Source organism: Panthera uncia, chromosome D4 (genome assembly GCF_023721935.1).
Source record: "Panthera uncia isolate 11264 chromosome D4, Puncia_PCG_1.0, whole genome shotgun sequence".
NCBI classification, from domain to species: Eukaryota; Metazoa; Chordata; class Mammalia; order Carnivora; family Felidae; genus Panthera; species Panthera uncia.
The window spans coordinates 28,671,071-28,698,731 of NC_064807.1; the positions used below are offsets into that span (position 1 = coordinate 28,671,071).

General features: G+C 43.7%; 1 protein-coding gene across 1 annotated transcript in view; it reads right to left on the reverse strand.

Moving 5' to 3' along the window:
- LOC125925310 (protein patched homolog 1-like) overlaps nucleotides 1-27,661 on the reverse strand; it is a 63,280-nt gene that overhangs the window by 22,822 nt on the left and 12,797 nt on the right. The window contains 13 exon segments of the mRNA XM_049634209.1: nucleotides 1,441-1,750; nucleotides 2,402-2,804; nucleotides 3,481-3,599; nucleotides 9,610-9,735; nucleotides 10,511-10,609; nucleotides 11,265-11,420; nucleotides 11,829-11,960; nucleotides 12,789-12,936; nucleotides 13,712-13,833; nucleotides 14,125-14,323; nucleotides 15,727-15,818; nucleotides 15,925-15,994; nucleotides 19,123-19,312. Coding sequence (XP_049490166.1) covers nucleotides 1,441-1,750; nucleotides 2,402-2,804; nucleotides 3,481-3,599; nucleotides 9,610-9,735; nucleotides 10,511-10,609; nucleotides 11,265-11,420; nucleotides 11,829-11,960; nucleotides 12,789-12,936; nucleotides 13,712-13,833; nucleotides 14,125-14,323; nucleotides 15,727-15,818; nucleotides 15,925-15,994; nucleotides 19,123-19,312 — 2,166 coding nt within the window.

Consider the following 27,661-nt stretch of genomic DNA (forward strand, 5'->3'; position numbering starts at 1 on the left):
AGCCCTCAGCACTGCCTGCAGACAATACCCCTCTGCCCTCTTCCCAAGCTCCGCCTAACATGCCATATTGAGCTTCCAAAGGAATGGCTGAAGACACTGAAATCAATTCTACAACAAGCCTCCTTTGCTCAGATACTGGCAGTGCACTCTTTTGTCATTCGTGGCAAGCTATTTGCATGTCTTTGGCCAACGGAGGAAAAATGAAAAGCAGGGAATCTCTCAACTGTCTGGTCCTGTTTTGACCCATTATCTGAAAAACACTACCTCCCAAACTACTGTCAAAAATAAGACTTGGAGCAAATTTGAGTTAATCTCAGAGCATGTTAAAAAATAGTATTAAGATCATGTGGTTCTCTTTGCCTTCCTCAAAAAAAGAGGTCAAATCTGGTATATACATATGAACAAAACTGTAAGAACAGAAGTCAAGGCCAGAAAAACTGTACTGAAGAATTTTCAATCAAACTCAAGTTGTTTACCATTCCATGCAAACTCACAGGGAAATTGGCTGCCTAATCTTTACATACAAGTGTATTGACTTAAGACCAAAAAAGGCACTCAAATCTGTGTTTAAACAAGCCTAATTAAGTGGGAAATTAAGACAGTCATTTGGACAACTTAAGCCAAAAAATGTTGGGGGCCATAATTATTTGGGTATTTCAGTAAAAGCATTTTTCCTTGAATTGTGTGGATAATTATCTTGATTCCCCACTTCACTTTGCATGTGTCAACACGGAATAAATGAACAGATGTTCTTTGAATCACTGAATACATTCATATTCAGTCAGCAGTTAGGAGCATATTTAAGCCATTTTTTTTCTTCAGCTGACTACCGTTTCCTAGAAATGTTTCTAAGAACAAGGTAAGAAGTAAGAAAGGCATTTTACAGCAGAATTTGACTCATTATTACAGTATGAAGTACTGTGAGATGTAGTTAAGCACTGATAAGTTTATTTCATACGCCAAATCAAAAGACGGTCAAAATATGGAATTTTACATTATATTCACCAATGATGCAAAATCCGCTGGTATAGTAAGCCATAATCTGACAAGAAGTCAGTCTAGAAATTCCATCACTCTGGTTTCACTTGGTCATCCAACTGACCGCCATCCAAAAAAGAGCACTAGAAGCACCCAGCTCCCTATTTTATAACATACTTTCCCATTTTCTAATGTGCACCCATAAATTCTTACGGAAGTTCCTGAGTCACCCGTGTGAACTGTTTGCATCATTTAATAGGTGAAAGCCAGATTTGGGAGGCTGCCCCAGAAACAGTCTATATAAGAATTTTAAGCAACACTTAGGAGTCAATGAAACACGTCAGTGTTACATTATAATCTAACACTTTAATTAAGCGAACAAAGGGAACTTGTGGACGCTGAACACACCAAGGGCCAAAGGGTGAGTTTACAAAGGGCGAACGCCCTCTAGCAGTACCTTACCTTGAAGCCAGTCTCTGAAGTAGTGCAGCCACATTTTGGGAAGCTGTTTATTTTCTTCCAACATGACATACTTCACGCTGCTGAAACTCTTGTGAAGGTCGTAGAGTAAGTGCTGGATATTTGGGTAGTCTGCTTTCTGGGTGACTATATACATGTTGTAGAAAGAAAAGTATTTGAACTGTGCAGCAATAAAGTCATATTCTCTGGTTTCCCGAGGCACAATGTCTGTAAGGTCCAGCCCATCGCGCACTCGGGTGGTCCCATAAAGGCTGACCCCCAGCAAGCCCAGGAAAAGGAAGATCACCACGACCTGTAACACAGCAAAAGGCACAAGATCAGAGTCAGAGGATGGGATCGACTCTCCCTCAACAAAAGCAAGCTGTTTGGTTTAGACCTCACTTTTTAATTTTTTTTTTTTAACGTTTATTTATTTTTGAGATGGAGAGAGACAGAGCATGAACAGGGGAGGGGCAGAGAGAGAGGGAGACACAGAATCTGAAACAGGCTCCAGGCTCTGAGCTGACAGCACAGAGCCTGACGCGGGGCTCGAACTCACGGAGTGTGAGATCATGACCTGAGCTGAAGTCAGATGCTTAACCGACCAAGCCACCCAGGCGCCCCAGACCTCACTTTTATCACCACAATGGCCTGGATGCAGCATGTAGGGGTCATTCTCCCGCAGGGAAAAACAAGTAATCATAGTAAGCATATTTTAAAAATAAGCTCATGAAGAATGAAATGTTTATAATGTAAGAAGTTGAACTAAATTCACAGAAGCACTTGCTGCATAGAGATTCACTGCTGTAGAATATGAGCTCATTAAAATGGCCTCACATGCTAAATGGATGGACTCTGTAGAAGGCCTGAAAGAAGCGACACCCAAAGAAGCAACCTGATGAATTCCAAAGGAGACTGTTTTGCCATTTCTTGAAGACAAGAATCTTCTGTTTTGGTAGATTACCTTGGCTTTTGGTTTCAAGAGAAAAGGAGCATAGTGTTTCTCGGCAAAAGATGAAAGTGTCCACTTGGTGCAGGGGGGCTCAAGGCAGTGAAGGCTGGAGTCTGAGAACTGGGAAAGCAGATCCCTCGTGGAGCTGGTGCTCTCGGGGCTCTGGCAACTGAGGGTATCCTGGGTCATGGTGACGGGCTGCACGGAGATCTCAGAGCGTGGTTCAGCAGTGGTATAGTACACATGCGTGTGGGGGTCGTACTCTGTGCGAAGCTGTACTGTGGACTGCATGGTGATCTGGGTTTCGTGGGTGAAGCTGTGGCTGCTGTAGGGGGGCGGGGGGCTGTAGCGGGTGTTATCGTGAGTCTCCGTGTAGGCCTGAGGTTCAACCTGAATCACTCTGCTGACGCAGGGGCTGAGAGGGAAAAATATGTTGTAGTGGTATAACTGAAACAGGGAAACAAAGTGCTTTCATTTTTGCCAATGACTGACAAGATCCATTTTACATAGCTCTGATTTAGGAGGAAAATATCGTACTGCTCAACTTCACACATGTCACCTGATTTAACCATCTGGACATAGACACTAGTAAGTCAAAGGAAGCCAAATGGATGGCTGAACCTGAATTTGGCTGACAAAATCAAGTTACACGCTGATGAACCCCTTCAAAGCATAATTCCTAAAAACTGCCCCAAAACACCGCCCCCCCCAATCCCACAACACCCAAAGGGCTGTATTTTTTCTGGATGGTTGGTTTTCAAACCTTTGTTCTGCCTGAATCCATACAGATATGACACACTCCTGATAATCAGCAAAACTGATCCACAGAAGAAATAATGGCCATGCACATCACAACCCTGGGGCTGTGATTGCGTCTTCTGTTGGCAGGGGCGGGGCAGAGGGGGCGGGGAGAGCCCCAGTCTTTCGATATCCCTAAAAAAGCATCCTCCGTCCATTATCTCCTCTGCCTCCATCACGCTGGTACAAGCCCTGTTGATTACATTTTCTTCCAAGTCCACAGACTAAAGACCTCTCTAAACCCTACCACTTTGTACCCAACAAATAAAAGTCACAGCAGCCAGAAATTGTACCTTGTAAAACAGCAGAAAATATCCAATCTCCTGTCTTCCCGTCGATACAAATCCATGCTGAGAATTGCAGGAAAAATTAGCAGAACCATAGCAAAATTGAATACCACTACTACAGCCGCCTAGAAGCAGGGGAAAAAAAAGAAAAAAAAAAAAAGCAGAGGTCACCAATATGCCAGAGGACTGCTCTGAAAATAAAGATGTTTTAAACAACATCTTTCTGGGCGACCTGTGTGGCTCAGTCAGTTAAGCATTCGACCTCGGCTGAGGTCATGATCTCACGGTTTGTGAGTTCGAGCCCCACATTGGGCTCTGTGCTGACAGCTCAGAGCCTGGAGCCTGCTTCGGATTCTGTGTCTCCCTTGCTCTCTGCCCCTCCCCCGCTCATGCTCTCTCTCTCCCAAAAATAAACAAACATTAAAAAAATTTAAAAAAATTAAACATCTTTAAACACTTCAGTAAGGAAATGAAAGAAAGTTGAAATAGATGTTGGAGTTTCTCATCCTTTTGCTTCTCTTCCATCATTAAGAGACCATCTGACTAGAACAGGCCCCATCGTTCTGATCCTTTCTATCTCTTAGAATTTCACGAACCCATGATGTACAAACACAGGAATGAAATGAGTGTCTTGGTAGCAACCTAACCAAACCAAATTTACAAAGGCAGAATACAGAATATACTTGAGATGTTTTAATTTAAAACAAACATTCCCCTTTCAGAACATTTCTAAGAGTTTCACGCAACTCTGATTTTATACTTAGAATATTTATATGTAAAGTGGATTGGGTATATCAAAATGTCACCTTTAAAACATGAAATAAAATTTCAAACACATCCCCTGAGGTTTTTAATAGGCACATTCCAAATAGCCTCTGGAGCAGCCTGTGGGGTATGCGAGCACAGTAATATAAAAGGTCAAGGAGAGTAAGGCAGAAAGAAATTCCTGCGTGTGATTATAGTATGCAGAATAAATAAGTACAGATTCAAAAGTCACTCCATAACCTAGAATAAACATGGGGCTAGATTCTGTAGTGCTTTGGCAAATCTCCTGCTGACCTAGTAAAAATTACACAATTGGGCTGTTAATAGGGGAAAGTCAACAGAGGACAGTTGAAAGGGCTCTCCCCTTCAGAAAAGCGTGGAAAGAAGCAGCACAATAAAGAAAAAAAGCAACTGGAATGCTAAGTAACCAAGAAATCATCAGAAAATTTTTTGCAAATTAAAAATTCTTAGGAAGCTTTCTGAAGAACTACTTAGTTCTAAAACGTTCTCCAACTGGGTAAATCTCCAGGTGAGAAAAGAAAACCTGACTGATTATAACTGATACCTTACAGAATTAGAAGAGAACTTTGCAAAAAACTTTTCATAGTAATTGTGAATTTATGCTCAAGGCGAGAGAGCAAGTGTAAGTTCTGGAAAGGGACCTTCAATAATTTATTCCCTGTCAAGTCTACAAAACTGAAAAATAATCAAGTCTTCTGCTAAAAATTACATAACTTCTCTCTTCTTAGTCTGCTTTGAGATTCCTCATCAACTCAAAACATATGAAACCTGTGGACTTAACCACTCTAATGTATGGAAGGTCAGACTTGTTTTAATAAGCAAATCACTATTTTGCCTGGAGGATTCATCCAAGAGGCAAATACTTTAAAAAGAAAAGGCAAGGTACTGAGCTGGGTACTAAAGACAAAAAGAGAAATAAGACAAAATCCTGGTGCTCTCCAAGGACCGACACAGCCAGACCTTTAAACAAATTATGATTCAGGCTGATATATACAGTAGTAAAAGCTTGCACAGGGTTTCAGAGCAGCTCAGAGGAGGAAAGAACGTGCAGGTGCGGGTGCGTGTGGGGATGGCGGGCCAGAGGGTGGTCAAGGCAGGTACTTGGGAGGTGTAGAAGACAAAAATAGGACTCTGGGGGGCAAGGAGGAAGGATGTACCACGTGGAGGAAACTGACAAGCAGTGTCTGAGGGGGGACACATAAAATTCTGTGGAGGGAAAGAGAAAGGAGTAAAAGGGGGAGTAATGAGAGACCAGGGAATTAACACATGATTCATCTGGTCTTCACAGCAACCAGGTCAGCCATTATTACTGCTGTTGACACTATTACCTAACAGAGAGTCCGAGGTGCAGAGGATGGTCACCTGCCTCAGGTTATGGAGTAAACAGAATTTAAATACAGGCTTGATGTCAAAGCCCTCAGCCTGAGACCTGGGAGTTGTTGTCACCTGGTCACCTCCTGAGGGGATGGATGTAGGTGGGGTTAGGACTCCTGACCAATCTGACCACAGGGGTGCTGGGAAGAATGGATTTGATTCTCAAGGAGATTTTTCAGGAAAATTCAGTCCAAGAGGTGGAATCCCTTCAGCTTTTCTTTCTATGATAGGCATGTTCAGAATTCAGGGGTGGAATGCAGATTGAACACTCTGGGCCTCACTCTGGACAGAAGTTCCTGAGGATGAGGAACGCAAGTGGCCCAGGTGCTCTGGGCCGAATGACACCAATGCTTCCACAGTGACTGTGGAACACATCTGGTATCAGCCATATCCACTGGAGGAGTCTGTGGGGGAAATGAAGAACCCCAGAACTCCAAAGTGTAGCATCTCGCCCATGCTTACTGTCAAGTGGCATATTACATACATAGGGAGCACATATTCTGACAAGAAAACGACACAGTTTCAATGCCCTGTTCAAGTGCACTAAAATAGTAAAAATAAATAAATAAATAAATAAATAAATAAATAAATAACTGCAAGGTCTCTCAGCAAGGGACATGTGTCATTGCTGGAGCAAAGGGGAGTTTAAGAAATTGTAGAAAATCTGAAAAGATGATGGGGATGATCTGCACTGTCAATCAATTCTAATTCCGGTGCTTAAGGGAAATGTCCCCATCCTCTGTGTTCCACCCTGCCCCCTGCAACGCACCCATGGTGGCCCTGCTGCGACACGAAGACAACTGGGCCCTGCCTAGGGGGGCCCTCATTGAAACCCTCATACTGTCTGGAACAATAAGACATTCTGTTCTGGGAGTTTTCACTGAAGAACAAACACCACTCAGTTACCAGCAAAGCCCAGTGCGGGGCACTGGTTACCAAAGCCACTGCTTTCTGGCACAGAGGTGGTATTTGGACAGATGGATGGACATTGACAAGGAAGTCTAAGATGGTTTCTTTGGGGAAAATTTTTCTATTTATTTGTGTAAAGTTAGACAGTTGGAAAATTTCCATAGGGAAAAATCCTAAATTAACATGGACTTATTATTAGGCCGAACCACTGTGGATCTCTCTCTTTTGAGGCTTAATCTGTAGTATCCTGAAAATATAAACACAAATGAATACCCAGAGGCACAACTTAATGTCATTCACTAAAAGAAAGAGAAGAAGCTACATAATGGTCAATTTTGAATGTCAGTGTATTTAAAAGGAAACCAATGTAAATTTCTGATGGCTACTGCAAAACACATTCTCTCTCTTTTCTTTTTACATTATCTTCTTCTTTCTTTCCTTTTCTTTGCTTTTGTTAGTTTTTTGACAGAGCATGAGCCAGTGCTATGGCAGAGCCAGTCTTTAATAAATGAAGACTCCTGGAAGTCCTCAATTTTCTAAAGTGGTACCCCAGTGGCTCAGAATAGAAATGCAAAACTCACAGTACTCCTCTCTTCTTGGTAAGGTGCTTACCTTGGGAGAATTTAGCGCACTGGATTTTCTAAAAGACGTAAGGAAAACTCATGTAGCTTTTCAGCACCACACCATAGGATATCATTAAAGGAGAGTATGTCCTGATGAATCATCAGTGTATACTGAGAGAGGAGAGGAGAAAATGAGAGACACACACAAGAAGAAAAGAAGGAGTGTGAGGCAGAGCGGAAATAAAGAACAGTGAGAAAAAGGCAAGCAGAAAAGGAGACAGGTGGGAGACAGGGTCCCACTGTCCAAGGAGTACAACAATTTTTCAATACTAGAATCTGCTCTATATGTAATAAGAACGGGAGACAAAATGCGGGGGCGCAGATGCCCATGCAAAAAGGCATTCTAGAACTTTGGTTGCATCCATAATTTAGTGGCAATGTTCACTCATCTTCCACATTACTGAGCACTTATATTTTCATTTTCCTGTGCTTTGGTCATTAAAGGCTTACCTTTATTCATTAATTCACTTACTGCTTCTATTTTTATATATATTTTTGTAATAAACCCTTTTTCTTTTGGGGGTGGTGGTTATAGTGACTGGTATAAAAATTTTTTTCATGTCTTGTCTTACACTAAATATTAAGTAAGTCTAGCATCCCAAATGCAGTAGCATCATTACTTGCTTAGGTCTTTATTAGCCATTAGTGAAGTGAAATTCAAATATGAAGACTACAGAAGAGCGAAGCGTGTTGACAAAGTATAAAGAGAAACATAATTTATCATCTGTCCGTTTCTCTTCCTGGTCACAATCACCTTTTGGTGATTTACAAGAGTAAAGCAACATGAAGAAGACGGATGTAATAAGGCTTAAAAAGTGACACCAAAGGTAGTTTCCTTTAAAAACCTGGCCATCTCATAAATTACGCATCACACTGTAAGAGAAAAAGAAAGGTAAAATTTGAATTTAATTCACAAAACTGCAATAACGTCTTTGAGACATCAAAACCCAAAACCATCTCGGGCTCAGGAAGGCCACATCTCAAACTGGGCGGTGAGCTTTCACCTGCTGTGCTGATCGATTTCCGGATCCCTGGGGGCTTCAAGCAGCTGAAGGGCGATACCGGCACTGCAGGCCAAGCATAGAATGGACCATTGCTGTGGCCCCAGCCCAGGGAGCTCTCCATTCCTACCGTTCACATAAGCTGGCTCTTTGTTCAAAAAATATCTTGGTGCTTTGAAAGGGCCTAGTTTGGAAGGAGAACAATGCAGAAGCCAAACTGCTCCGCATAAGGAAGGGAAAGGAATTCTGAGTCTTTTTGTGCAGCCTGAGAGGGGACGAGGAGACCAAAAGAAGGCAGAGGAGAGGACAGAAGAGACTGTGGGGGAACTAGGGAGAAAGGTGGCAAGCAAGGGCCCACCAATGAACCCCCTGCAGGCAGAGGGTGGCCAATACATCTGCACAGTGGAAGCTAATACAGCCGGCCCTTGAACAACTAAAGTTGGAACTACACAGGCCACTTGGAGGCTATTTTCAATAAATAGAGTACAGCACTGTAAAAGTACTTTCTCTTCCTTAGGATTTTAATAACATTTCCTTCCCTAGTTTACTTTACTGTAAGAATACGGTATATAACACACGGAACATAAAATATATGTTAATTGACTGTTTATGTTATCAGTAAGGCTTCCAGTCAATAGCCGCTATTAGTTAAGTTTGGGGAGAGTCAAAAATTATACGCAGGGGCACCTCGGTGGCTCAGCAGGTTAAGCATCAGACTCTTGATTTTGACTCACGTCATGATTGCATGGTTGTGAGATTGAGCCCCATGAAGGGTTCTGTGCTGGACGTGCAGCTTGCTTAAGATTCTCTCCCCCTCTCCTTCTGCCTCTCTCTCTCTCAGAAAAAAAAATGTTATGTGTAGATTGGACTGCAGGAGTCGGGGAGGATCTGCACCCATTATAACCCCCATGTGTTCAATTCTAAGTGATCGCCTAGCCTGGTCTATACTGCAAGCTCGTCTTCATAGTCAATGAAGTGTGTTCTGTACAACTGCCTTGTGTTGAGGCTGCTTTAGGGAAATAGACAGAGGGTGGCATGTTGGGGTAAGCACAGAAACTGAGTGGGATTTCGAAGCAGGGATGGCCAGAAGCTGGCCACACTGTGGATGAGACCAGAGGACTTCTGGATATCTGGAGCAGGGGCTTCCTGGCATCCTATATGGAGCAGCTCTGGTGTCATTTTAGTTTAACTGTAAAGGAAAGAGCCGCTCCCTAAGGCACCAGGTCTTGAGGACACCCAGGCCACAGGCATCTGGGCTACAGGACTAAAAGGAAGGGAAGAACCCTGGGCTGTATTTTAGGGGGACTGTGAGGGTTATGGCTTAAAGAAGCACCCACCCACACGAGCTCCATATGGTATATGCTACAGTAGGACTGGAGGCGTGTTAATGGAGAAAAGTCAACGTGGGGTGCTCACCATAGGTTTCATCACTGGAGACTCACCTGTAGAGAGAACGCCCGCAGAGCGGGAATTGGGATCAATGCAGCCATGAAGAAGGCAGTGACGTTGCTGATGGATGTGAGGGCCACGCTGGCTCCCGTGCGCTTGAGGCACTCCCCAGTCCTGTCCTGAGCATGAGAAACCACAGTGCTGAAAACTGCACAGGGCAGGGTGCCCTCAGAGCACAGACCGTGTGAACAATTCACATACATGACAAAGTAAGACAGCAGAGAGTCGATAATGCTGACATTGGGATATAAGAAAGAAAGGGCGATCTCTGCCTTACCCCCTAACACTGGCATTGAGAAAGTTCTCAGGATTATCTACATGGTTATGTGTTGTTCATGGCTCTGACATCCAAAGCACAGAGCTGCAAGATAATGATTTAAGTAAAATTTTCAGATTTAAAAGGTGTGGGGGAGGGGCACCTGGGTGGGTCAGTCAGTTAAATGTCCTCACTTGATTTCAGCTCAGGTCATGATCTCAAGGTTAATGAGTTCGAGCCCCACACTGGGCCGTGTGCTGAAGGTGTGGAGCCTGCTTGGGGTTCTTTCTCTCTTTCTCTCCCTCTGCCCCTCCCTCGATTGCTCTCTCTCAAAATAAATAAACTTGAAAAAAAAAAAAAGGTGTGGGGGAGGGTGTGATGGGGACAAAGTGAGACACACACATACACACACACACACACACACACACACACACAAAACAGAAAAGCAAATTTGGGCCTTAGAATAAGTGTTCTGAGATTCTTCTAACTTCTTTTACTTATTTAGAGCCAGTACCACGTCACTGACTTGGGACTGAAATATTTATTGGGCCAGATTACAGAAAATTAGAGGACAAAAACTCAAGAACAGAGGGGAGTTTGGCTGTCCCCAAAGCTTTCTTCTTTCTCTTTTCTATTACCTCAAAAGGGATTCTTTTATTCTGTCCTGTTTCACTAAATGCATGTGCCAGAAGGAAAACATCATCCACACCAACACCAAGAGCAAGAAACGGCAAAACCTGCAGCAAAAACAAAGGGCAGCAGATTAGATGCGTGAAGCCCAATTCTGACCACTCCCGAGCCCTTGAAAACACTACCCCCAGAGCCCCCCCCCCAAGCTCCCCAAAGGACAGCTCACACCATTGAATCTAGTTTTCTTTGAGGCTTAAATCCCCCAGATCGAGCTGTTTTAGCGCACAGGAGATCTTGTGCATTTCTATTTCTAAGCTCCGTTATATTTTTTTAAATTAATAAATGAGAAAGAATCTGACTCATGGAAAGCAGCAGATCTCAGAGCATGAGCCCTGGACCAGCATCACTGAGAAATGATGATTGGAAACTCTGGGGGTGGAGTCGGGCAGTCTGAGCTGTCCAAGCCCTCCAGGTGACTCTAGCAAACACCTAAGTTTGGGAACCACGGCTCTAATAAATGGTCTTAATTTCACTGATAAGTGAAGTGCCTCAACCAAGCAACAAGCCCACTCAGACCCACCCCCCCACCCCCCACTGCCAAGAGCTCCACTTTGAGGCAGCAGCCCCCTCCCCCGAAGTGTGGCATCTTGGTGGCAAAGGACGGAAGACTCTTTAGGTGACAGGGACACATAGGAGGCCGCAGGGCTAAGCCTGGGGAGGGGTGTTTGTCAATAAACAGTGGATGGATGGCTCCTTTAGTACCTGAGTTGTTGCAGCGTTAAAGGAAATCCCGATCAATGAGCACAGGCCCAATCCTGCAGCCACTGACAGTGCAACCAACAGGACGCCAGCCAGCCCCACGGCACCCTGGGACTTGGAGCAGTCCCAGCGCAGCATGGTTAAACAGGCATAGGCAAGCTGCGAGCAGAACCACAGGGTGGGGGGCAGGTGAAGGAACAAGGGGGGATGGGGGGCGGTGGGGGGAGACACAAAACAAAAGCCAAACATTAGAATGTTTAAGGATTCTAATGTTTTCCCCCACCCATCACCCCAAATAAAAAAGTAGAACTTATTGAATCCAACAACAACAAAAAATTTACATTACAGACATCACATGAAATGATATGAGTCAGAGATGGGCAAACTACAAATGGGAGAAAACGCTTTACACGACCACTTTTGAAACCGTTATGAAGCAGAGCTCTCTCTGTCTTGGATGCACGTGTGTGTTAAGAGCAGTTAAAAAGCAGGAGCGGTCATGGAAAGATAAAAACTAAAAACCAAACCAACCGCCCCATCCCCCAGGAGAACTGAATTGACTGTTACCATCAGTAAGTAGCCACTGGCCACTCGGATGACACTGACATCAGAAAAGGACTTGAGGATGTCGTCCAGGGTCGTCGTGGTAAAGGAAAGCACCTTCTGTGTGGAGTTCGGGGCGACACTTTGATGAACTACCTGTGGTCACAACATAAGGATAAAGTCCGACACGGAATTAAAGCTTCAATGGGCTTTGACAGCACAGATCTTGGGGGACATGCCCCCTCCACTCAACCCTCACTTTTTTCTGATGCATTAAAGAGTTCTACATGATCCAGGTTTGAACTTGGACTAACATGAAATGACCCTGGGCCTGGAACAATGAAGGCCATTGCTAATCAGGTGAGAATCTGGTGCTGCGGTGAGCCAGAATCCTTGAAGCCCACTCCAAGCTTTATTTACTCCACCCATTCACCTCTCTGCCACTGTACAACTGATCTGTGGGTCCCCTCGGCTCCCCACTAATCTAAAACAACTCATTCCTGTGGTGATTCCTCCCCACTTTGTTTGCTGGCCACTTTTAAAAGGTCATATGCAGCTCAGCAGAGGTCACTGCTTGGGAAACAAAGGCCAGCTCCTGTCATATGACCTAACCAAGGGGACTGCAGCTGTGAATAGATTCTATGCCTGGCTAATGTTTTCCAGACACCTTTTCTTGCTAACCAAGTGTTGTTGTTGTTGTTTTAAACACTGTTATGCCTTAGTTCTGGAGTTCACAACTGGTTACTCAGAATATTTCAGGCATCCCAATTAGAATTAGCATCACCCAGACATTAAGATTTTCAATGTCTATCTAGGAAAGGAAGAAAAGTTTCCATCCCACCAAGTACCCAAAATGACAATTTGCTTTGAAAATAAATTCTAATGAAAAAAAAATGTTTTAAAACATTACTACAATGAAGTATTTAGTAACTAAGGGGTTTGTACCCAGATTCAAAGGTAGGCGTCGGAATACTGGCGATTTACCTCCACGTACGTCCTCTGCCAAGCCTCCAGGATGGCTGCTGCCTTGTCCTCGTTCCAGTTGATGTGTGACACATACTCGTACCCCTTGAAGTGTTCGTACATTTGCTTGGGAGTCATTAACTGAAACATGGTCTGCAAGGCATGGGCACTGTGATGGGTGGTAAAGACACAACATCAGCATTTCCAGGAAGTAGTTCTCACTGCTTAGAATCACAAACAAGCACCCCCAACTCACTTGTGGCCATTCTCTCCTTCTATGTGAGCACATGTTTCCATTAAACAGGACCTGATGGTTATTTTATTTAATAGATTGATGTACCATATTAAAGGTGTAACCTTACAAAACCTTTTACAGATATACCCCGAAATTAAATTAATAGGCAATTTCCTTTCTCAGTTTCTATTCAGTGAAACAGGAAGGGTCGGGGAGTAGATAGCTTGACCAGATATGCTGGGCTCAGCGCTGTGTGCTTGCCTGTGCAGAAATCCCAGACGACGGCTCTCCCAAGGGACAGATCTCAGACGGAGAGCCTGACGCTTGCCGGAGCAGAGTCCGCGAGTGCACAGAGGATCATTCTTGTTTAGCTGTCACAGCATTTCACCCCACTGGCTATGACCAATGTTTTCTGCCCACTTTACACTTGTCCTGATCTTCTACCTGACAGGTCTTCTAAAAACCTGTAGTCACTAACTAGAGTCTCAATGAAAACAACAAATCTCCTCTTGAAAAATTCCCCACAAGGTGTTCTTTCAAGCTGGTCTGGTCCAGTAATATTTCCTAAGATTCTATTACACCAGGCGGCTAGCTAGGATAACAGTTAGGTATTAATGCAAATACACTTGCAGATGTCAGAAGGGAAGTGGTTTCTGAGGAAAGGACAAAAAATAGACGGCTTGGATTTTTCCTCCATATGTTGGATTACCTGACAAGCTTCCCAGTGCTATTCTTGACTGTGCCACCCACAATCAGTTCCTCCTGCCAGTGCATATACTTTCTGGATAATCCATGACATCCACCGTTCAAAACAAGGGCCACATCAAGAGGCTAAAATAAAAAGACAGCCACATAATTACGGGAGTCAGTAGGCAGGTCACATGCCTTGTTAAAATCCAGTGCTTTAAGGGCTTGTTTGTTTCAGAGAGAACATTAATAACAAGGCTAATGAGAGGCGTATGGCAAATCTTACAGCAAAATTTAGCTCTATAAACAAACTTAGCTCCATAGACAAAAAAAGTCGTTGAGAATCAAATCTTAAAAATGAAAATAATAGAACTCCAAATGGGGGAAAGACATCAAGTTTTTCTCTCTCAGGGAAGAATCGAGGACTGTACTCACTTTGGTTGCATTTTTGTTGGGAGCTGTGGCAGGGCAGTCTGGATCAGCCGGGTTGAGGCAGGGCCGGTCCATGTAACCATGACCAACTTGGGCCTTATTCAGCATTTCCTCCCAGCTGTCCACTTGATAGTTTATTTTCTTTAACTCTTCTAGGAATTCCAAAGGGTCAAAGTTTGTCCACTGCAAAGGAGGCTTACCTCTGTGAAAGAAATTAGGAGGCGAGACCATGAAAGGAGGCTTCCAAGCCTCTTTCCCAAGCCTCCAAGATGGTGTATATTGTATATATTGTGTCTGGATTGCATGAGGCTTTCTGGTTGTGCTGCAATTCTGGGACCCTGGCATACAAAATAAATGCTCCTTTCCAGTGTATCTGTATGCAAACCTGAGTCAGGAAAGTAATTCATGAACAAAAATGCCAAGCAGAGAGCTTGTAAATTAATGAAGCGATCAAAGAATCTTTACTGGCTGATATGTCATATTTAATACCTACTACAGAATTAGCCAAAGGGCACTTCCTAGCAAAAGACTGAGATCCAAAATTAGGGGGGTGGGGGGGTGGGTGGGAGAAGGAATCACAATGTCAAATTAGCACTTGCCAGCCTAATAAATGCTTTGTAAATGTCATCAATCAAAATATTTGATCTCCATTACCTTTAATAATCCCACACTTATGAGCTCTCTCTGACAGCCTGGCAGTCGACCCCGAAAGCCCCCCGCTGCCTCTGCCATCACCACCATCAAGGCCACTTCCCCCCACACTCACTTTTGAATTTGTGCTGTTGACAGACCAGAAAGGCTTTTGGCTGCCTGTTATGTGGTTCAAACCACACTGTAGCTGCTTAACCAGGCTGAAGTCATTATTCAGAATCTCCCAACCAGAAAACACAAAACCCCTTATTTCCCATCTAAAACTGTACACTGAAGGTCAGGGTATGGCCACTGCAAATTGCTTTTGCAGATATGTGCAAGCTAGGACAGAAACAATAACCCAAGCATGAACTCTTGCATAATTAACTGAAAATGTCTACACTGATTAACAATTATTCCTAAATGACGTGGTATGTATAATATCCAACTGCTAAACTGTGAAGCATCCCCTGCCACGGCCTTCAAAGATAGCGGATTTCCCCCTTAAATGCCATTAATGTGATCCAAAGAAAGGTTAGTATTTTACTTCACAGGAAGATCTTGAACTTTAACTCAATATGTTTAATTCTGACATGCACACACTAATAAATTCTCTGCTTAAAAAATAAACTAAACCTATGGAAGGGCTTGGTCAGCAAAACTGCAAATATCTTATTAAAGAGTTAAAAATCATACATACTCTGAAATAATTTGCATTTTATTTGCATATAAATAGGTTGGTAAAAGTGAATGAAATTTAATGATGCCTTCAGAACTTTTTTTTTTTTGAAAAGAGGAAAAACATTCTGCTAAAGTCCCCTCTCCCCCAACTATTCACTCAAAACATGCCCATGGAATCTCAATGTTTTTATTTCTTGTTCAAAACTGAAACAGAATAAACAATGATGAAGTAACATCACAGAAACCTTCTAAAGTTCAGAAATCAGACATCAGAAAATGATATCACACACTTACAGTAGGTACGCTGTCCCAGACTGTAACTTTGCCCCTTCCCAGAAGCAATCCAAAGGTGTGATAATTAAACAAGGGTAAAGATATTCTATTATCTGTCAAAGTTAAAAAAAAAAACAAAAACAAAAACAGGCCACATATTAGGCTAATGCATACCATTGAGGAATTTTTGAGAATTATATGCAAAAAAAGAAAATATACCTGATCCATGTAACCTGTTTCTGTGATAAGTTCTCCAGATTTGTAACACAAATGTTCCAATTTCCACTGCCTGTTAAAATAGAAAGGAGACACAAACATTTCTCACTGTAATAAAGTATGGAAATCCATGCAAAATCAGGACTACAGAACATATAGAAAGAACTGCAATTTTGATCACTTTTAGGTATCTGTCAAAACGAACACAACTTTTGGCAAGTAAAGACTCAACAAGCTTAATTTAATGAGTAGATAATACTCAATTGTAATTAACATGTGGGTGTTTATGTAAATGAATGCTACCAAAGTACTTGAAAAGTCCTGTTTTCTTAAGTGTTCTCCCAATAATCTTGTTTACGCCATTATCTGCTTTTCTACATACACTGCACAACTTCAGGGCAGATAATTCAGTTGAATTTGCACAACTTCAGGGCAGATAATTCAGTTGAATTATCACAATTTCAAAATACGTGGAGACTAATTAGTAAGGTTTATAATGTATTAACATATATTTAGGTGGGAAAACGTAACTGACTTATTTTTACTGGCAGTTAACGTCCTTATTAACAGTGTTCCAAACGAATTCTGCTCTGAACCATGAATGCTGTAAACAGCATTGCCAGGTAGACAGATTTCCTACTTTACAGTTTTTTATTCTTGTTCTATAGAAATGTTATTAAATATACTGATCACCAATTATCTCTATTATCTATCATCTATCTATAGAATACTATAGAACTCTGACATCTCTAGAAAAATGCTCTATAAGCACATGCCTTTCCAAGTGTATCAGGGAGTTTAACTTGAAAAAGAAGAAATTTGGAAAGTATAGGGATGGGAAATCCAAGAGAAAAAAATTTTTTTGAGTCTCTCTAAATTGCTCTAGTTTATTTATTCATCTCCTTTTTCTTTTTTTTTATTGGTCACCCAAAGCAATGTTCTGGACTTAGCCCTCTTCCCTGTGGAACCTTCGCATCTATCCCTCAGGGTCCTCACTGAAATGCCACACCTTCCCACTAGGCTTTTTTTTTTTTTTGCCCAGGGCTATTGAAAATGACCCCTTTCTCATGAACCACCGAACACTGCTGGTCTGATCTGTCTGATATGTGGAGCACCTGGACTTGGGAGTATCTGTGTTTGGCTTCGTACATGCCCATCTATGGTGTGATACTTTCCTCTTTCTAACTAGACCATCGGCTCCTAATGCAGGGCCCAAGTTATCCATCCATCCTTCCATCCACTCACCCACCCATCCGCCCACCCACCTACTCATATATCTATGTGTATGTTTATATTGAACTCCACATAGCATCAACACATACCATCTAGCCTGAGTAGGTTGTCAATATCACTTGATCAGTGAACTCATTTACACTTGCTTGAGAGGTCATGGCTGTGCCTTAAAAAAGCCCCTGGGCTTGGAGCCAGAAGAAAGGGTTTGAAAACTGGCTCTAGTGTTTAAAAATTGTATGAACTTGGACAAATGGTCCAGTTAATCTAATTCCTGGTTTTCTCGTCTAAAAAATGAGATGGGTTTAACTAGGTGTTCTTTAAAGCTCATTCCAACACATAAAAGTTCTCTGCTTCCATCTCAGATTAAGAATATAATTTCATTGTACAGACACTCACATCTTCTCCTTAAGTGTCTAAGTGACAAGTCCTTCAAGGTAGGGTCCCATTGTGTTAAGAATGGGTCACAGCAGCTTTCAGTGGCCCTGGAACTTATTTATTTCCAAATTCCCAGCAGGGCCTCTACTTGAAAGTTCTGCAAAACTGCCCTGGGGAGTTGCTTCCACTGCAGAATGGGAGGGATGTGCTGATAAGATCAGGGATATGCTCACTAGCCAAGTTTGCTTGACAAGAGTGCTAGAATACCTCCTTACGTTTTCCTTTTCATACATTATATATCTCGTTCTCAGAACCTCCTGAGGATAATAGACCACACTTGATCAGTAACTGACTTTACAGATGAGGAAACAAGAGCATGTCAAAGATATGTGACTCATGCTGGACCTTAGGGTGCTGTCTCCAGCTAGATGGGTCTTAGAGACAATCCAGTGAAGACCATGGGGAGTGGAGGTTACCGTAGCAGGGACAAGTACAGATTTTCCTTTTATTTTCTCCCCTCATTCTCCCTGGCCTCTGAATAGGTATACAGTGGCACTTCCTCACCTCCCCTGTGAAAAACTGTATCATCAACCAGTCAGTTAAGAGGTGAGGGACAGGTTGGGGTTAGGCAAATGCCAACTGAGTAAGCAGTCCCCTGAAAACAGGGTTTAGTGACAGTCATCCCAATAGTTCAGGGAGAAGATCCAGTTCAAATGTATCAATCTAGGCAGTTAGTCAATCAACAAATTCTGATCTAAATGCTGGGGGGTGGAAGAACGGACATGATGTGGTCCATGCCCTGAATAATGCACTGTTTAAATAGAGAAGGACTGTCAATTTTGTTCCAGAACTCTTCATATGCTTTTATTATACCCACAGCACTGTTAAGTTAGTTTTGAAGCTAAAGGGAAATATTTTGTGAGGCTGTATTATAATTCCACCATATCTGCCTACCCGTCAGTAAGAAATCACCATAGTGACTCAACCGCTATATGCTTTGTGACACATGCTGTCAATATCTGTAGTGAATACAAAGTAACCATACGTAAAGTCTTTCATTTTTCTCATTCTTTTCAAATTTTTTTCATGTTTATTTATTTTTGAGAGAGAGAGCGTGAGTGGAATAGGGGCAGAGAGAGAAGGAGACAGAATCCGAAGCAGGCTCCAGGCTCTGAGCTGTCAGCATAGAGCCTGATGCAGGGCTTGAACCCACGAACCACAAGATCATGACCTGAGCCGAAGTCAGGGGCTTAACCAACTGAGCCCCACCCAGATGCCCCTCTTTTCTCAGTCTTTTTGACTAAAGGCAATTCAAAATGTAACTGCTCCAAAAATAGCTTAAGCAGGAAAGATCCTCAGAATGGCTGTATAGCCACCCAAATGGCTGCTTGAAAACTCATACTCATTTGGGTATATAGTGCCAAGATACTTAGTGAAAATACATTATAACATATTTGATCTGTTACCAAACTCTAGAAATGAAATTCAAGATTTAAGAAAATCCCACTTATCAGAAAACTGCTTGAACACTGGAAGCATATTTCCAGCACAACCTTATTTAGTAAAACCAGCCGCTTCTTCCCGCCACCTTACCTGTTGTACATATATACATGGACTCTGCTGGCCTGGAGGGCGGAGTCCAGGTGTTGTCGGAGAGCTTCCGTGGTCAGGACGTTAGCACCTTCTTCTTTCGGGGTCTGAATCATGAGCTGAGGATTAAACATAGCCTCCTCTCCAATCTTCTGGCGAGTATAGTTTAATTCGCGACTTACTCGTCCACCAACTGACAAACATGTACAGGTTTCAATTAGAACAGAAATATCCCCGTGAATTCATGTTCTGTTATCTCACTAAGAGGTGCAGGATACAGGATAAATTATCTCTGGTCATGAAAATGCAGGGCTGATGTTTGGGGGATAACATTCACTTTATTATTACTGGCAATGTTCATTTCACCAATTAAAAAAAAAAAAAAACGGAAAAAATACTAAGGCCATGAAAAACTGTCCTGTCTGTTGCATATGCAAACCTAATGCATACGTGCTTTGTGCACCTTCTAACTAATGTGCCATATGTATAAAGGGGGAAGGGGAAGGAAAACTTGAGACACCTTTTCCTTGCAGACCAGACCAAATACCCCTGTTACAATTTCTTTCACTTGTGTAAACAATGTGCCCCTGCAGCACATTTCAAGATAAATGGCTTCAATTTACACTCTTCTCCTAAATAATCTAGTAAAGGTAACAAGGAAATGTTTCTCCCCGTTCAAAAAGAAACAAAGAAAGGTGGCAAATGTGTGCTCAGCAGAAAACTTGCCAGGAGAAGATAAATAATGTGATTTACATCAGATGTACTTGAGAGGAACCAAATGTCTCAGCTGTGGCCAGGACAGCCAGTCTCTGGATCCTGGCTCTATCAGACTCACCTGGTCAGCATCCGGAAACAAAGGTACCAGGTTCTGAGTTGCCTGTGAGCAGGCAGCCTGTGTTCCAGAAGCTCCCCAGGGATCCTGAACCTGCTGCAAGCCCAGAGGCCTTGCCCCAGTAGCACCGGGCTCTCCAGGAGGCTGGCCACAGTGGGGCATGCTACAGGCGAGGGCAACAAGGTACACTTTTTGTTTTGTTTCTCAGGTCTTAGGTTATATTTCAACTATGGCTTTAGAATAAGCCAAGCTCAGAATGCTGGACCTGGCTGGGAGGTATGGGGGTGGGGGGGGTGGGGGGAGGGAGTGTCACTTCCCAACAGGGTAGGTGTGCGGGGATGCAGTTGGGAGTGCTCTGGAGAGCATGCTTTGATCCAATATGGTCACAGGGAAGGGGCTGTTCCAGAAGGGCCCAGGAGGGCAGCAGAGAGACAATCCTAGAGCAAGCAGCACCCCCTACCCTTCTCCCCCTCCCTACACACACACACACACACACACACACACACACACACTCTCCAAGGCCAGCTGATGAGTCTGAACAGTGAGTCTGAAGAGTTCCTAAAGTCACTGGTAAGTTGCATGTTTACTGGAAAACAGGCCTTCAGCTACAGTGTAGAAAGAGCCTTCAGCAATCATGGTAAGCTTTCCCACGAGGAGGAATCCTTTTTCTTCAAGTTTAGCATTCAAGGACATAAACATTTGGTTTGGGCAAGTAAGGAAGTACTGGGAACAGCGGGCTGTTTAGTTCTCTTGGCATATTTTATAAACAAGGGGGCAGGCTAAAAAGCAAATAATGCCCTCATTAGGAAAGCTAGTCCAGATTCACAGACTGGCAGGATCATGTGTGTGGGTCCACGCAGATGGCCAAGGCCCCTGCGGAATACTGTGAGGTGAGGCCCAACATACTGTTGGGTGTGTCCAAGAGGAGAGAGGAGGGGGAGGATGAGGAAGAAGGAGCGGGGAGGGGCAAGGAGAAATGGGGAGGGGCAGAGGGAAGGATATTATCAGTCAGTTACAGAAAGTATTAAGATTTCTTGTGCGGAAAACTTTGACAAATGCCCTGGGGAATTGCCCAGGATACTGCAATCAATTTGAAGTTAAAGAAAGACCACAGGAAAACATAGGAAACTTGCAACAAAGGATAAATTTACATGAAGTCCTAGGCCTTTTCAGGATGCTCTTATAAAGCTGCCTGTAGGCAGGGTCTGGCTCCTTCTGGCAGGAATCACAATGTATTATTTCAAGCAATTAACTAGAGAACTGAATTAGACTCAATCCACATTCTCTGGAGATAAAAAGGCTGTTTGAGGCTAAAAAGCCAATTATTAGTCCAGAGGTCACTTCTGAAAAGCTACAGACTGCCATGCCAAGATCTCCAAATAGCCTTTTTGAAAAAAAGCTCAACTCCTTCCTTTTTTCTGGCTATATGACATCAATACCCCACACCTATAAATCATTTATATTTCTACCAGCTCCTGAAGCATTGGCACAGCACACGATCCCTCATTCTGCTTACAAAGTCCTACTTCCTTTATTTTTCCTGACGCTTAGAGCTTCAGGTGAATTCAACCATGAGGTAAAAACAAACATCAACAGAGTGGGACCACAGACACTCCCTCCCACCTCTCCTGCTTTATAGCAGCTGCCTCTAACTATAACCCATAAGGTGAGGATCCAAGAGACGAGTGCACACAAAAATAGAGATCAAATGCAAGGTTCATGCTCCTGAAAAGAACTATCTACATCTTCCAGACCAACCTCACATTAGAGCAATTATTTTATTACAGGGGTTTTCAAAAATGATGCTATTTCCTACAAGATATAAAACATACCTCAAGGGCTTTATAGTGTCACTTTTTTAGATGTTTTAAAATGTATATTTAAAGATGTATATTTTTTAATAAAGGTGTCTATCATGTCTCTGGAACTGAAAATATTTTTTTCTTCCTTCATTTCTTTGCTCTAGTGATAAATGTAATATTTTGCTAATGTGACAATCATTTTCAACCAAGACAAGACTCTCATCATAGGTAGATTGAGCAACTGGAGATCAAAAACCCTGAATGGCCTCCAGTACCTAAGCTGTATCCTACTTTTCAGTAGCGTTCAATTCGGTTTTACATATGACATGGCCATATTTTATTTAACATTCCATCTATTGTTTTTGCAAAACTATTTGGTAACTTTTTAAAAAGTTTCGTCCACTTTACTTGACAAAGAGTCCTAACACTCACCCAGTGAGCATATGAAGGTGCCTGCTGTGTGCTACACAGCGGGGTGCTATGCGGGGTGAGAACCGGTGCGTTCTCCAAAAGGCTTGCTGGCCAGTGAAGCACACAAGCAGTAGACAAACAAATCAATAGGATAATCTCATGGGATGACAAGTGCCTTGGAGGAAACACAGATGGTAATGCCAGGATAGTTACTGGGTGGTGGGGAAGGGGGAAGCCCCCTTCAAATGGAGTAGCCTGGGGAGACCTAAATGGAAGTAACATTTAAGCTGACTGTGATGAGCTGGGGGGGACAGTGTCTGGGCAGAGGAACCAGCAACTGTTAAGCCCTCATGTCTGGCTTGCTGCAGGAAGAGAAAGGAGGCCAGTGTGGCTGGAGCTTGGTGAGACCATAATTATGTCATTCATTTGGTTGCACTGGTAGACTTAGCTCCTTCTCGGGTGTACCTGTGTCATAAGCTGCTCAGCGTTCGTATGGTCTTACATCAGTATTCACCCAAGGTGCTCTGGAACAAGCTACCAGAAACAGAAACCTCTCTGGACAGAGCAACTTTATGGACTCCCCTGATTTTTGCTACCCTAGCAAATGCCTATCCTAAATCACAACGGGGTGACAGCCCAAAGCTGTTCCTTTTCTTGTGAGTCTTCCTCATCACACATCAGCGTGATGCTCCATCAGCAGGAAGCCCCACAGACCCCATTTCAAGCGACCGAAGTTACAGGTGCAGTCTGGGGGAGATGGTTTTTCTCCCTTCTCTGTCCCATGTTCAAGGTCAAGGTCCTTTCTATTTAAAAAACAATCTGTTCATGAAATACTGCATAATTATTTCCGACTACTGAGCAGAATGAACCATACGATCCAGTATTTGTGATGTAGATGTATGAATGCTGACAGCCATGTGAACAGCCACTACTGCTGTGTGGTGGTTTATGGATAATATTTACCCATTTCCCTTTTTGAGGGTTATCACTACTTCTTAATTTTTCTGCAAAGAACCCATATAATTAAAGACTTCCATGTGACAAAAAGAGAAAAATAAGAAAGCTACTTGGTAGGGATCTGAATTAAAAAGCTCAACGCAAACAAAACAAAACATGCATATTCATTAAATTCTAAAGTCCTCTTATATTCTTTTCCTTCTTCCAAATGCAATAACTTTTAACAATAAAATAACAATCAAACTCTTTGAACAAGACTCATGAAAAATGTTATCTCAGGATCCTGGGACACGAAATAGCCTTTTACATTTGTGTATGTTTTTCATCTGCAAACCCATTTCCCACTCATTCTTTACCTAGTTATAAATATTTTGCTCAGTGCGGTGCTGTTCCCTCATCAAGCTGGGGCAAGCTGACTGGACAGTCAGGTGGTGGGAACCAGGACCAGAAAGGCAGCACTGAGATTTGGGACGAGTCCCTGTGACATAATTGGGCTTCAGTAACCTTCTCTATGAAATGGGATGAAAATGATACTACTAACCTCATAAATTGGTGTGAGTGTTAACAATGTGTTGTGAAATTTCCCAAACCCTGAACTCATCCACTCATTCGGTTGCTTATTCATCACAGGGGATGTATCATCACCCTTATTTTACAGAAGAGGAAAAGTAGCTGCAATTGCCCAAGGTCCCCCAGCTGAGAGGAGGTGGAACCGACCCTCAACCCTAGTCCAACTGCCTGGAGAGAGCCTTGTGGCTTCTGAGCACTAGTTGAGGATATGAGTTTAGAAGTCCTGAATTCCATATACCAGACTGTGTCAAGTTCATAGCTAGAGCTTTTAGAATGCACCTGCACCAGAGTATTACACAGGACAACGGATGGCATTTTTGCTTAAAGGACAACATTGCTTCCCACAGTGTTTACTGCCACTGTGAGGAGATAGTTTTTTCAGTAGAACCTCATGGGTGGCAGTACCAGCCCCCCATTTTCCTTGGGGTCCCCAGAGGGGCCTGATTTGGAGGAGGGGGTTAGAGAGACTAGGGTACACAGCTTTAGGCCTCTTTACCTGCAAATTCTCCAGAAATCTGAGGCTTAAACCAATTCTTTGAAAGAGCTGGGGTAAAAAGCATCACTTCCCCAAAGAAGTTCTTGCTCAAGCTCTGCTGATCCTTTCCTCCCTAAATCAAACCATTATGGTCTTCCAAGGTGAAGAAGGGCCAGCACAGGTGAGAAACCATTCCACCCAGGGGTCCATACCTCTGGGCCAGTGCTGTTCCATTCCATGGTAGACAAGAGATGTTCCCCTCATGATGCTCTCCCACCTTGTACCATTCTTCAGCATGGCCCCTGCACAGAGCTTAATAAACGGCTGCAGCATTCATGCACAAGACTTTTAGCAAAAGCTTATTGTGATCCACATAAAGGTGATCTGAGGGACCAAACGAAGTATTTTTCCCAGTAAATTCCAAGTCCTTTCAGGGAGGCACCGCCCGCTGCCCACTTATCTCGGCACACCAGGCGCATGCGCACACTCAGTGTGTCAGAGGAATAAATGAATGAACAGCCTCAATACAGAGCCTTGGGAACAGGCAGTCATCTGTATAAGATATTAATTCTCCCCAAAGCCTCAAAAAGTCAATCAGTCAAAACAAATGACCCTTTCAGCCTGAAAAGTACCCACTCAGAGTCCAATTAGGAAAATGGGGTCTGTGTATACGCAAGCGGAGCATTTGCATTTGATTAATCCCATGAATTATCTAACAGCCTCTAGAGAGATTTTTTTTCTTCCCCTTTAGTTACTTCAGGTCCTTCTTTCAATGTTGCGATTAGTTATTGTGAGGGTGAAAAACTACAAATCTCCAAAGGGTGTAACTGCAAAATTAGTAGCACCGGCTCGTTTTCTAAATTGAAAAAAATGAAGATTCCGTAATTTGGGCAATTGGCTGAAAACTCCTGAGCTGTGAGTTTTAGTCAGTCTTCCAGCCATCTCTTTTATTCATGACTAGCCAACTGCTGCTTAAGCTTCAGGGCTGTTTTTCTCCTCGTGGGATTGTGCCCTTGGGTGTTGCCATGGGAAAATGCTAGAATCAGATAGCCCAAAGAGAATTTGCCTTCATGAAGTGAGCCCAGTGAGTGAAAACCACAAAAACAAGACAAGAGCAGGACACATCCCCACACCTCCCCAGGGACAGCTTGAGGGGGGTGGTGGTGGTGAGGAGGGCGGAACGTGGTAGAAGGGGTAGCAGGCCTGAGCATGTGCCCACCACAAGCCCCCACACCAGCTGTTTGTGGTGCCATCTGTTACCGCCCAGGCTGCTTCTCTGAATGGCTTTCCCTGAAGCTGCCCGCTCACCCTGTCGGACACGATCAGGTCAGCCCAGCACTGTGCCCACACTGGACCTGCTGCCTGCCACAGCTCCCCCCACCTGGTATTCTCTCCAGGGCCAGCAGCTCCCAAGATCACACTGCATCTGTTAGGAGACCCATTCTTCTTTGGTCACTTGCTGCTGTGGCAAATGAGGGCTGCGGTCAAACCCCCCCCCCCCCCGCCCCCTCAAAGACAGGCCGAGTGAAGCCACAGCCTGTGGACTCAAGAATGTTCCTGGCTTCCGGCAGGCTGGAATGGGATGGAGATCTGCTCTATCCCTAACTGCACACTTGCCCCACTGGGAACTGTCCCAGGCGCTACCAAGATTCACCTGAATGCTCCAGTCTATAAGCAAGTAGATGCAAACTCAAGTCCTGTCCTTTTGCAGGAGCTGAGCAAGCCTGGGAGGGTTCGACACAGAGCAGCATGCTCAGAGGCAAAGCTGGACCAAGAAGCAGAACCCAGGGACCAAAGACAGTGTTGTTATCAAGTTTTAAGTCCTTAGTTAAGGCCTCCTAAATTCTTCACTCAAAAAATAAAAACAGAACACAACACAACCACGACAACAAAAGCCAAGTGCCTGCCCGGGCTGCGGGCTCTCTACCCCAGCATTCGGGCTGCTGCATAACATTAACCCCAGCTCCCTTCTCTCAGCTTCTGTGGGGCTGACATCACCTCTCTGCTCTCAACAGTCTTCTTGCCATTATACGGCCTGGGCCTCTTGGCACCGGCCTCCTACTTGAGCACGCACAGGGGAGAAGACAATGTGAGTCCCCACCTCCACAGGCAGGCTCCCAGGGCCCTGAGGAACATCACGCTGGCCTGCTTTATCTCCCACACCCTCCCTGGGGGCCACTTTCATGATTTTGTTGCCATCAGGATTAGCTGGATTAGGGACTGATGCATAAGGACCCCCTGGTGCCTCGAGGAAGTTTCATCACCAGGTCAGCATGGTGTGAACTATATTCTGTCACCACCACTGCTCCTTATAGCCACCAACTGAAAAAAAGGGGAGGGGACAGCAGAGAAAATTCATGAACTCGTCACAGCCATAAATTCCCCCATCATGCATTCCCAAGGGTGTGAACCATTCAAGACTGTCCTCCTTTCCAGCAAGAGCCCTACTGATTCTTTTCTTATCTATAAAGGATGTCATGGGTCTGATAGTGGCAGTGAAGTGGTGAGCAGAGCTGCCCCAGAAAAACAACACAAAGGAACTTCTAGTCCTTTGCTAAAACCAGTCAAGCAATTTGGGAAGAGAGTCTTGCTGTTGGAACCTTATATTACAGTCCTATCCCATGGGGTGGGGGTGGGGGAGGTAGGGGTGTTCCCATTTAATTTGAAGGAAAACAATGTGGGCAGGAGTGGGGGGGGGGGGCGGTCAGCAAGAGGATGGAAAGAAACAGAACAACTCTTAACGCCTTGTAAGAATTCAGTGACTGAAACTTTTCCTCCCAGAAAAATCACTTGGTCCTTGTACCTCCCCAAACCCGCATCCTGGCTGCCGCTTACGTGCACCCTGCATGAAGTAAACACGATTTGTAGAGAAAGCAACGGGATTTCTGCAAGTGTGTGCAAGGGTGTGTGTATGTGTGTGTTTTATAGAACAGTCCTTCTTGCACAGAACTGGGCTGTTCCATCAAAGCCGTATCTGTTATATTTCTGTCTTTCTCTTCTGTTTGGCGTATTCACCAACAAGAGAAAAGGAGGTAAGCTTTGGCGGCCCTGACCTGCAGCTGGAACACAATACTTTCGCACAGCCCTGCCGACCCCTGACATAAATTTTACACCGCAGCTGGCATTTACACACTCAGCATTACCATATGTATAGCTGCTCGGTGCTAATTATGCTAATCACCTGTCTAACTCGCTGCTGCGAAAAATGGTTGTATTTAGCAGTCCAGTGCCTACCAATGCAGCTTACTGTGTGGCTGAAATGTACATTCAGACGGCCCTGAATGGCAAGATTTTTCCACGTTGCTGGCTACATTCAGGCCTCAGAAAAATTTATTCAAGTCAACTGGTTTCGGTCCGCAACAAAAAAGTTACGAGAAAAAAGTGAGTGTGTTCTTGCCCTAACATTCTGGATCTGCTTGCAAGCAAAATGATAAATCAATTGGTGTGGGAAACAAAAAGGGAGAGAGATTTCTTTTGGGAGCCATGTGAAACTGT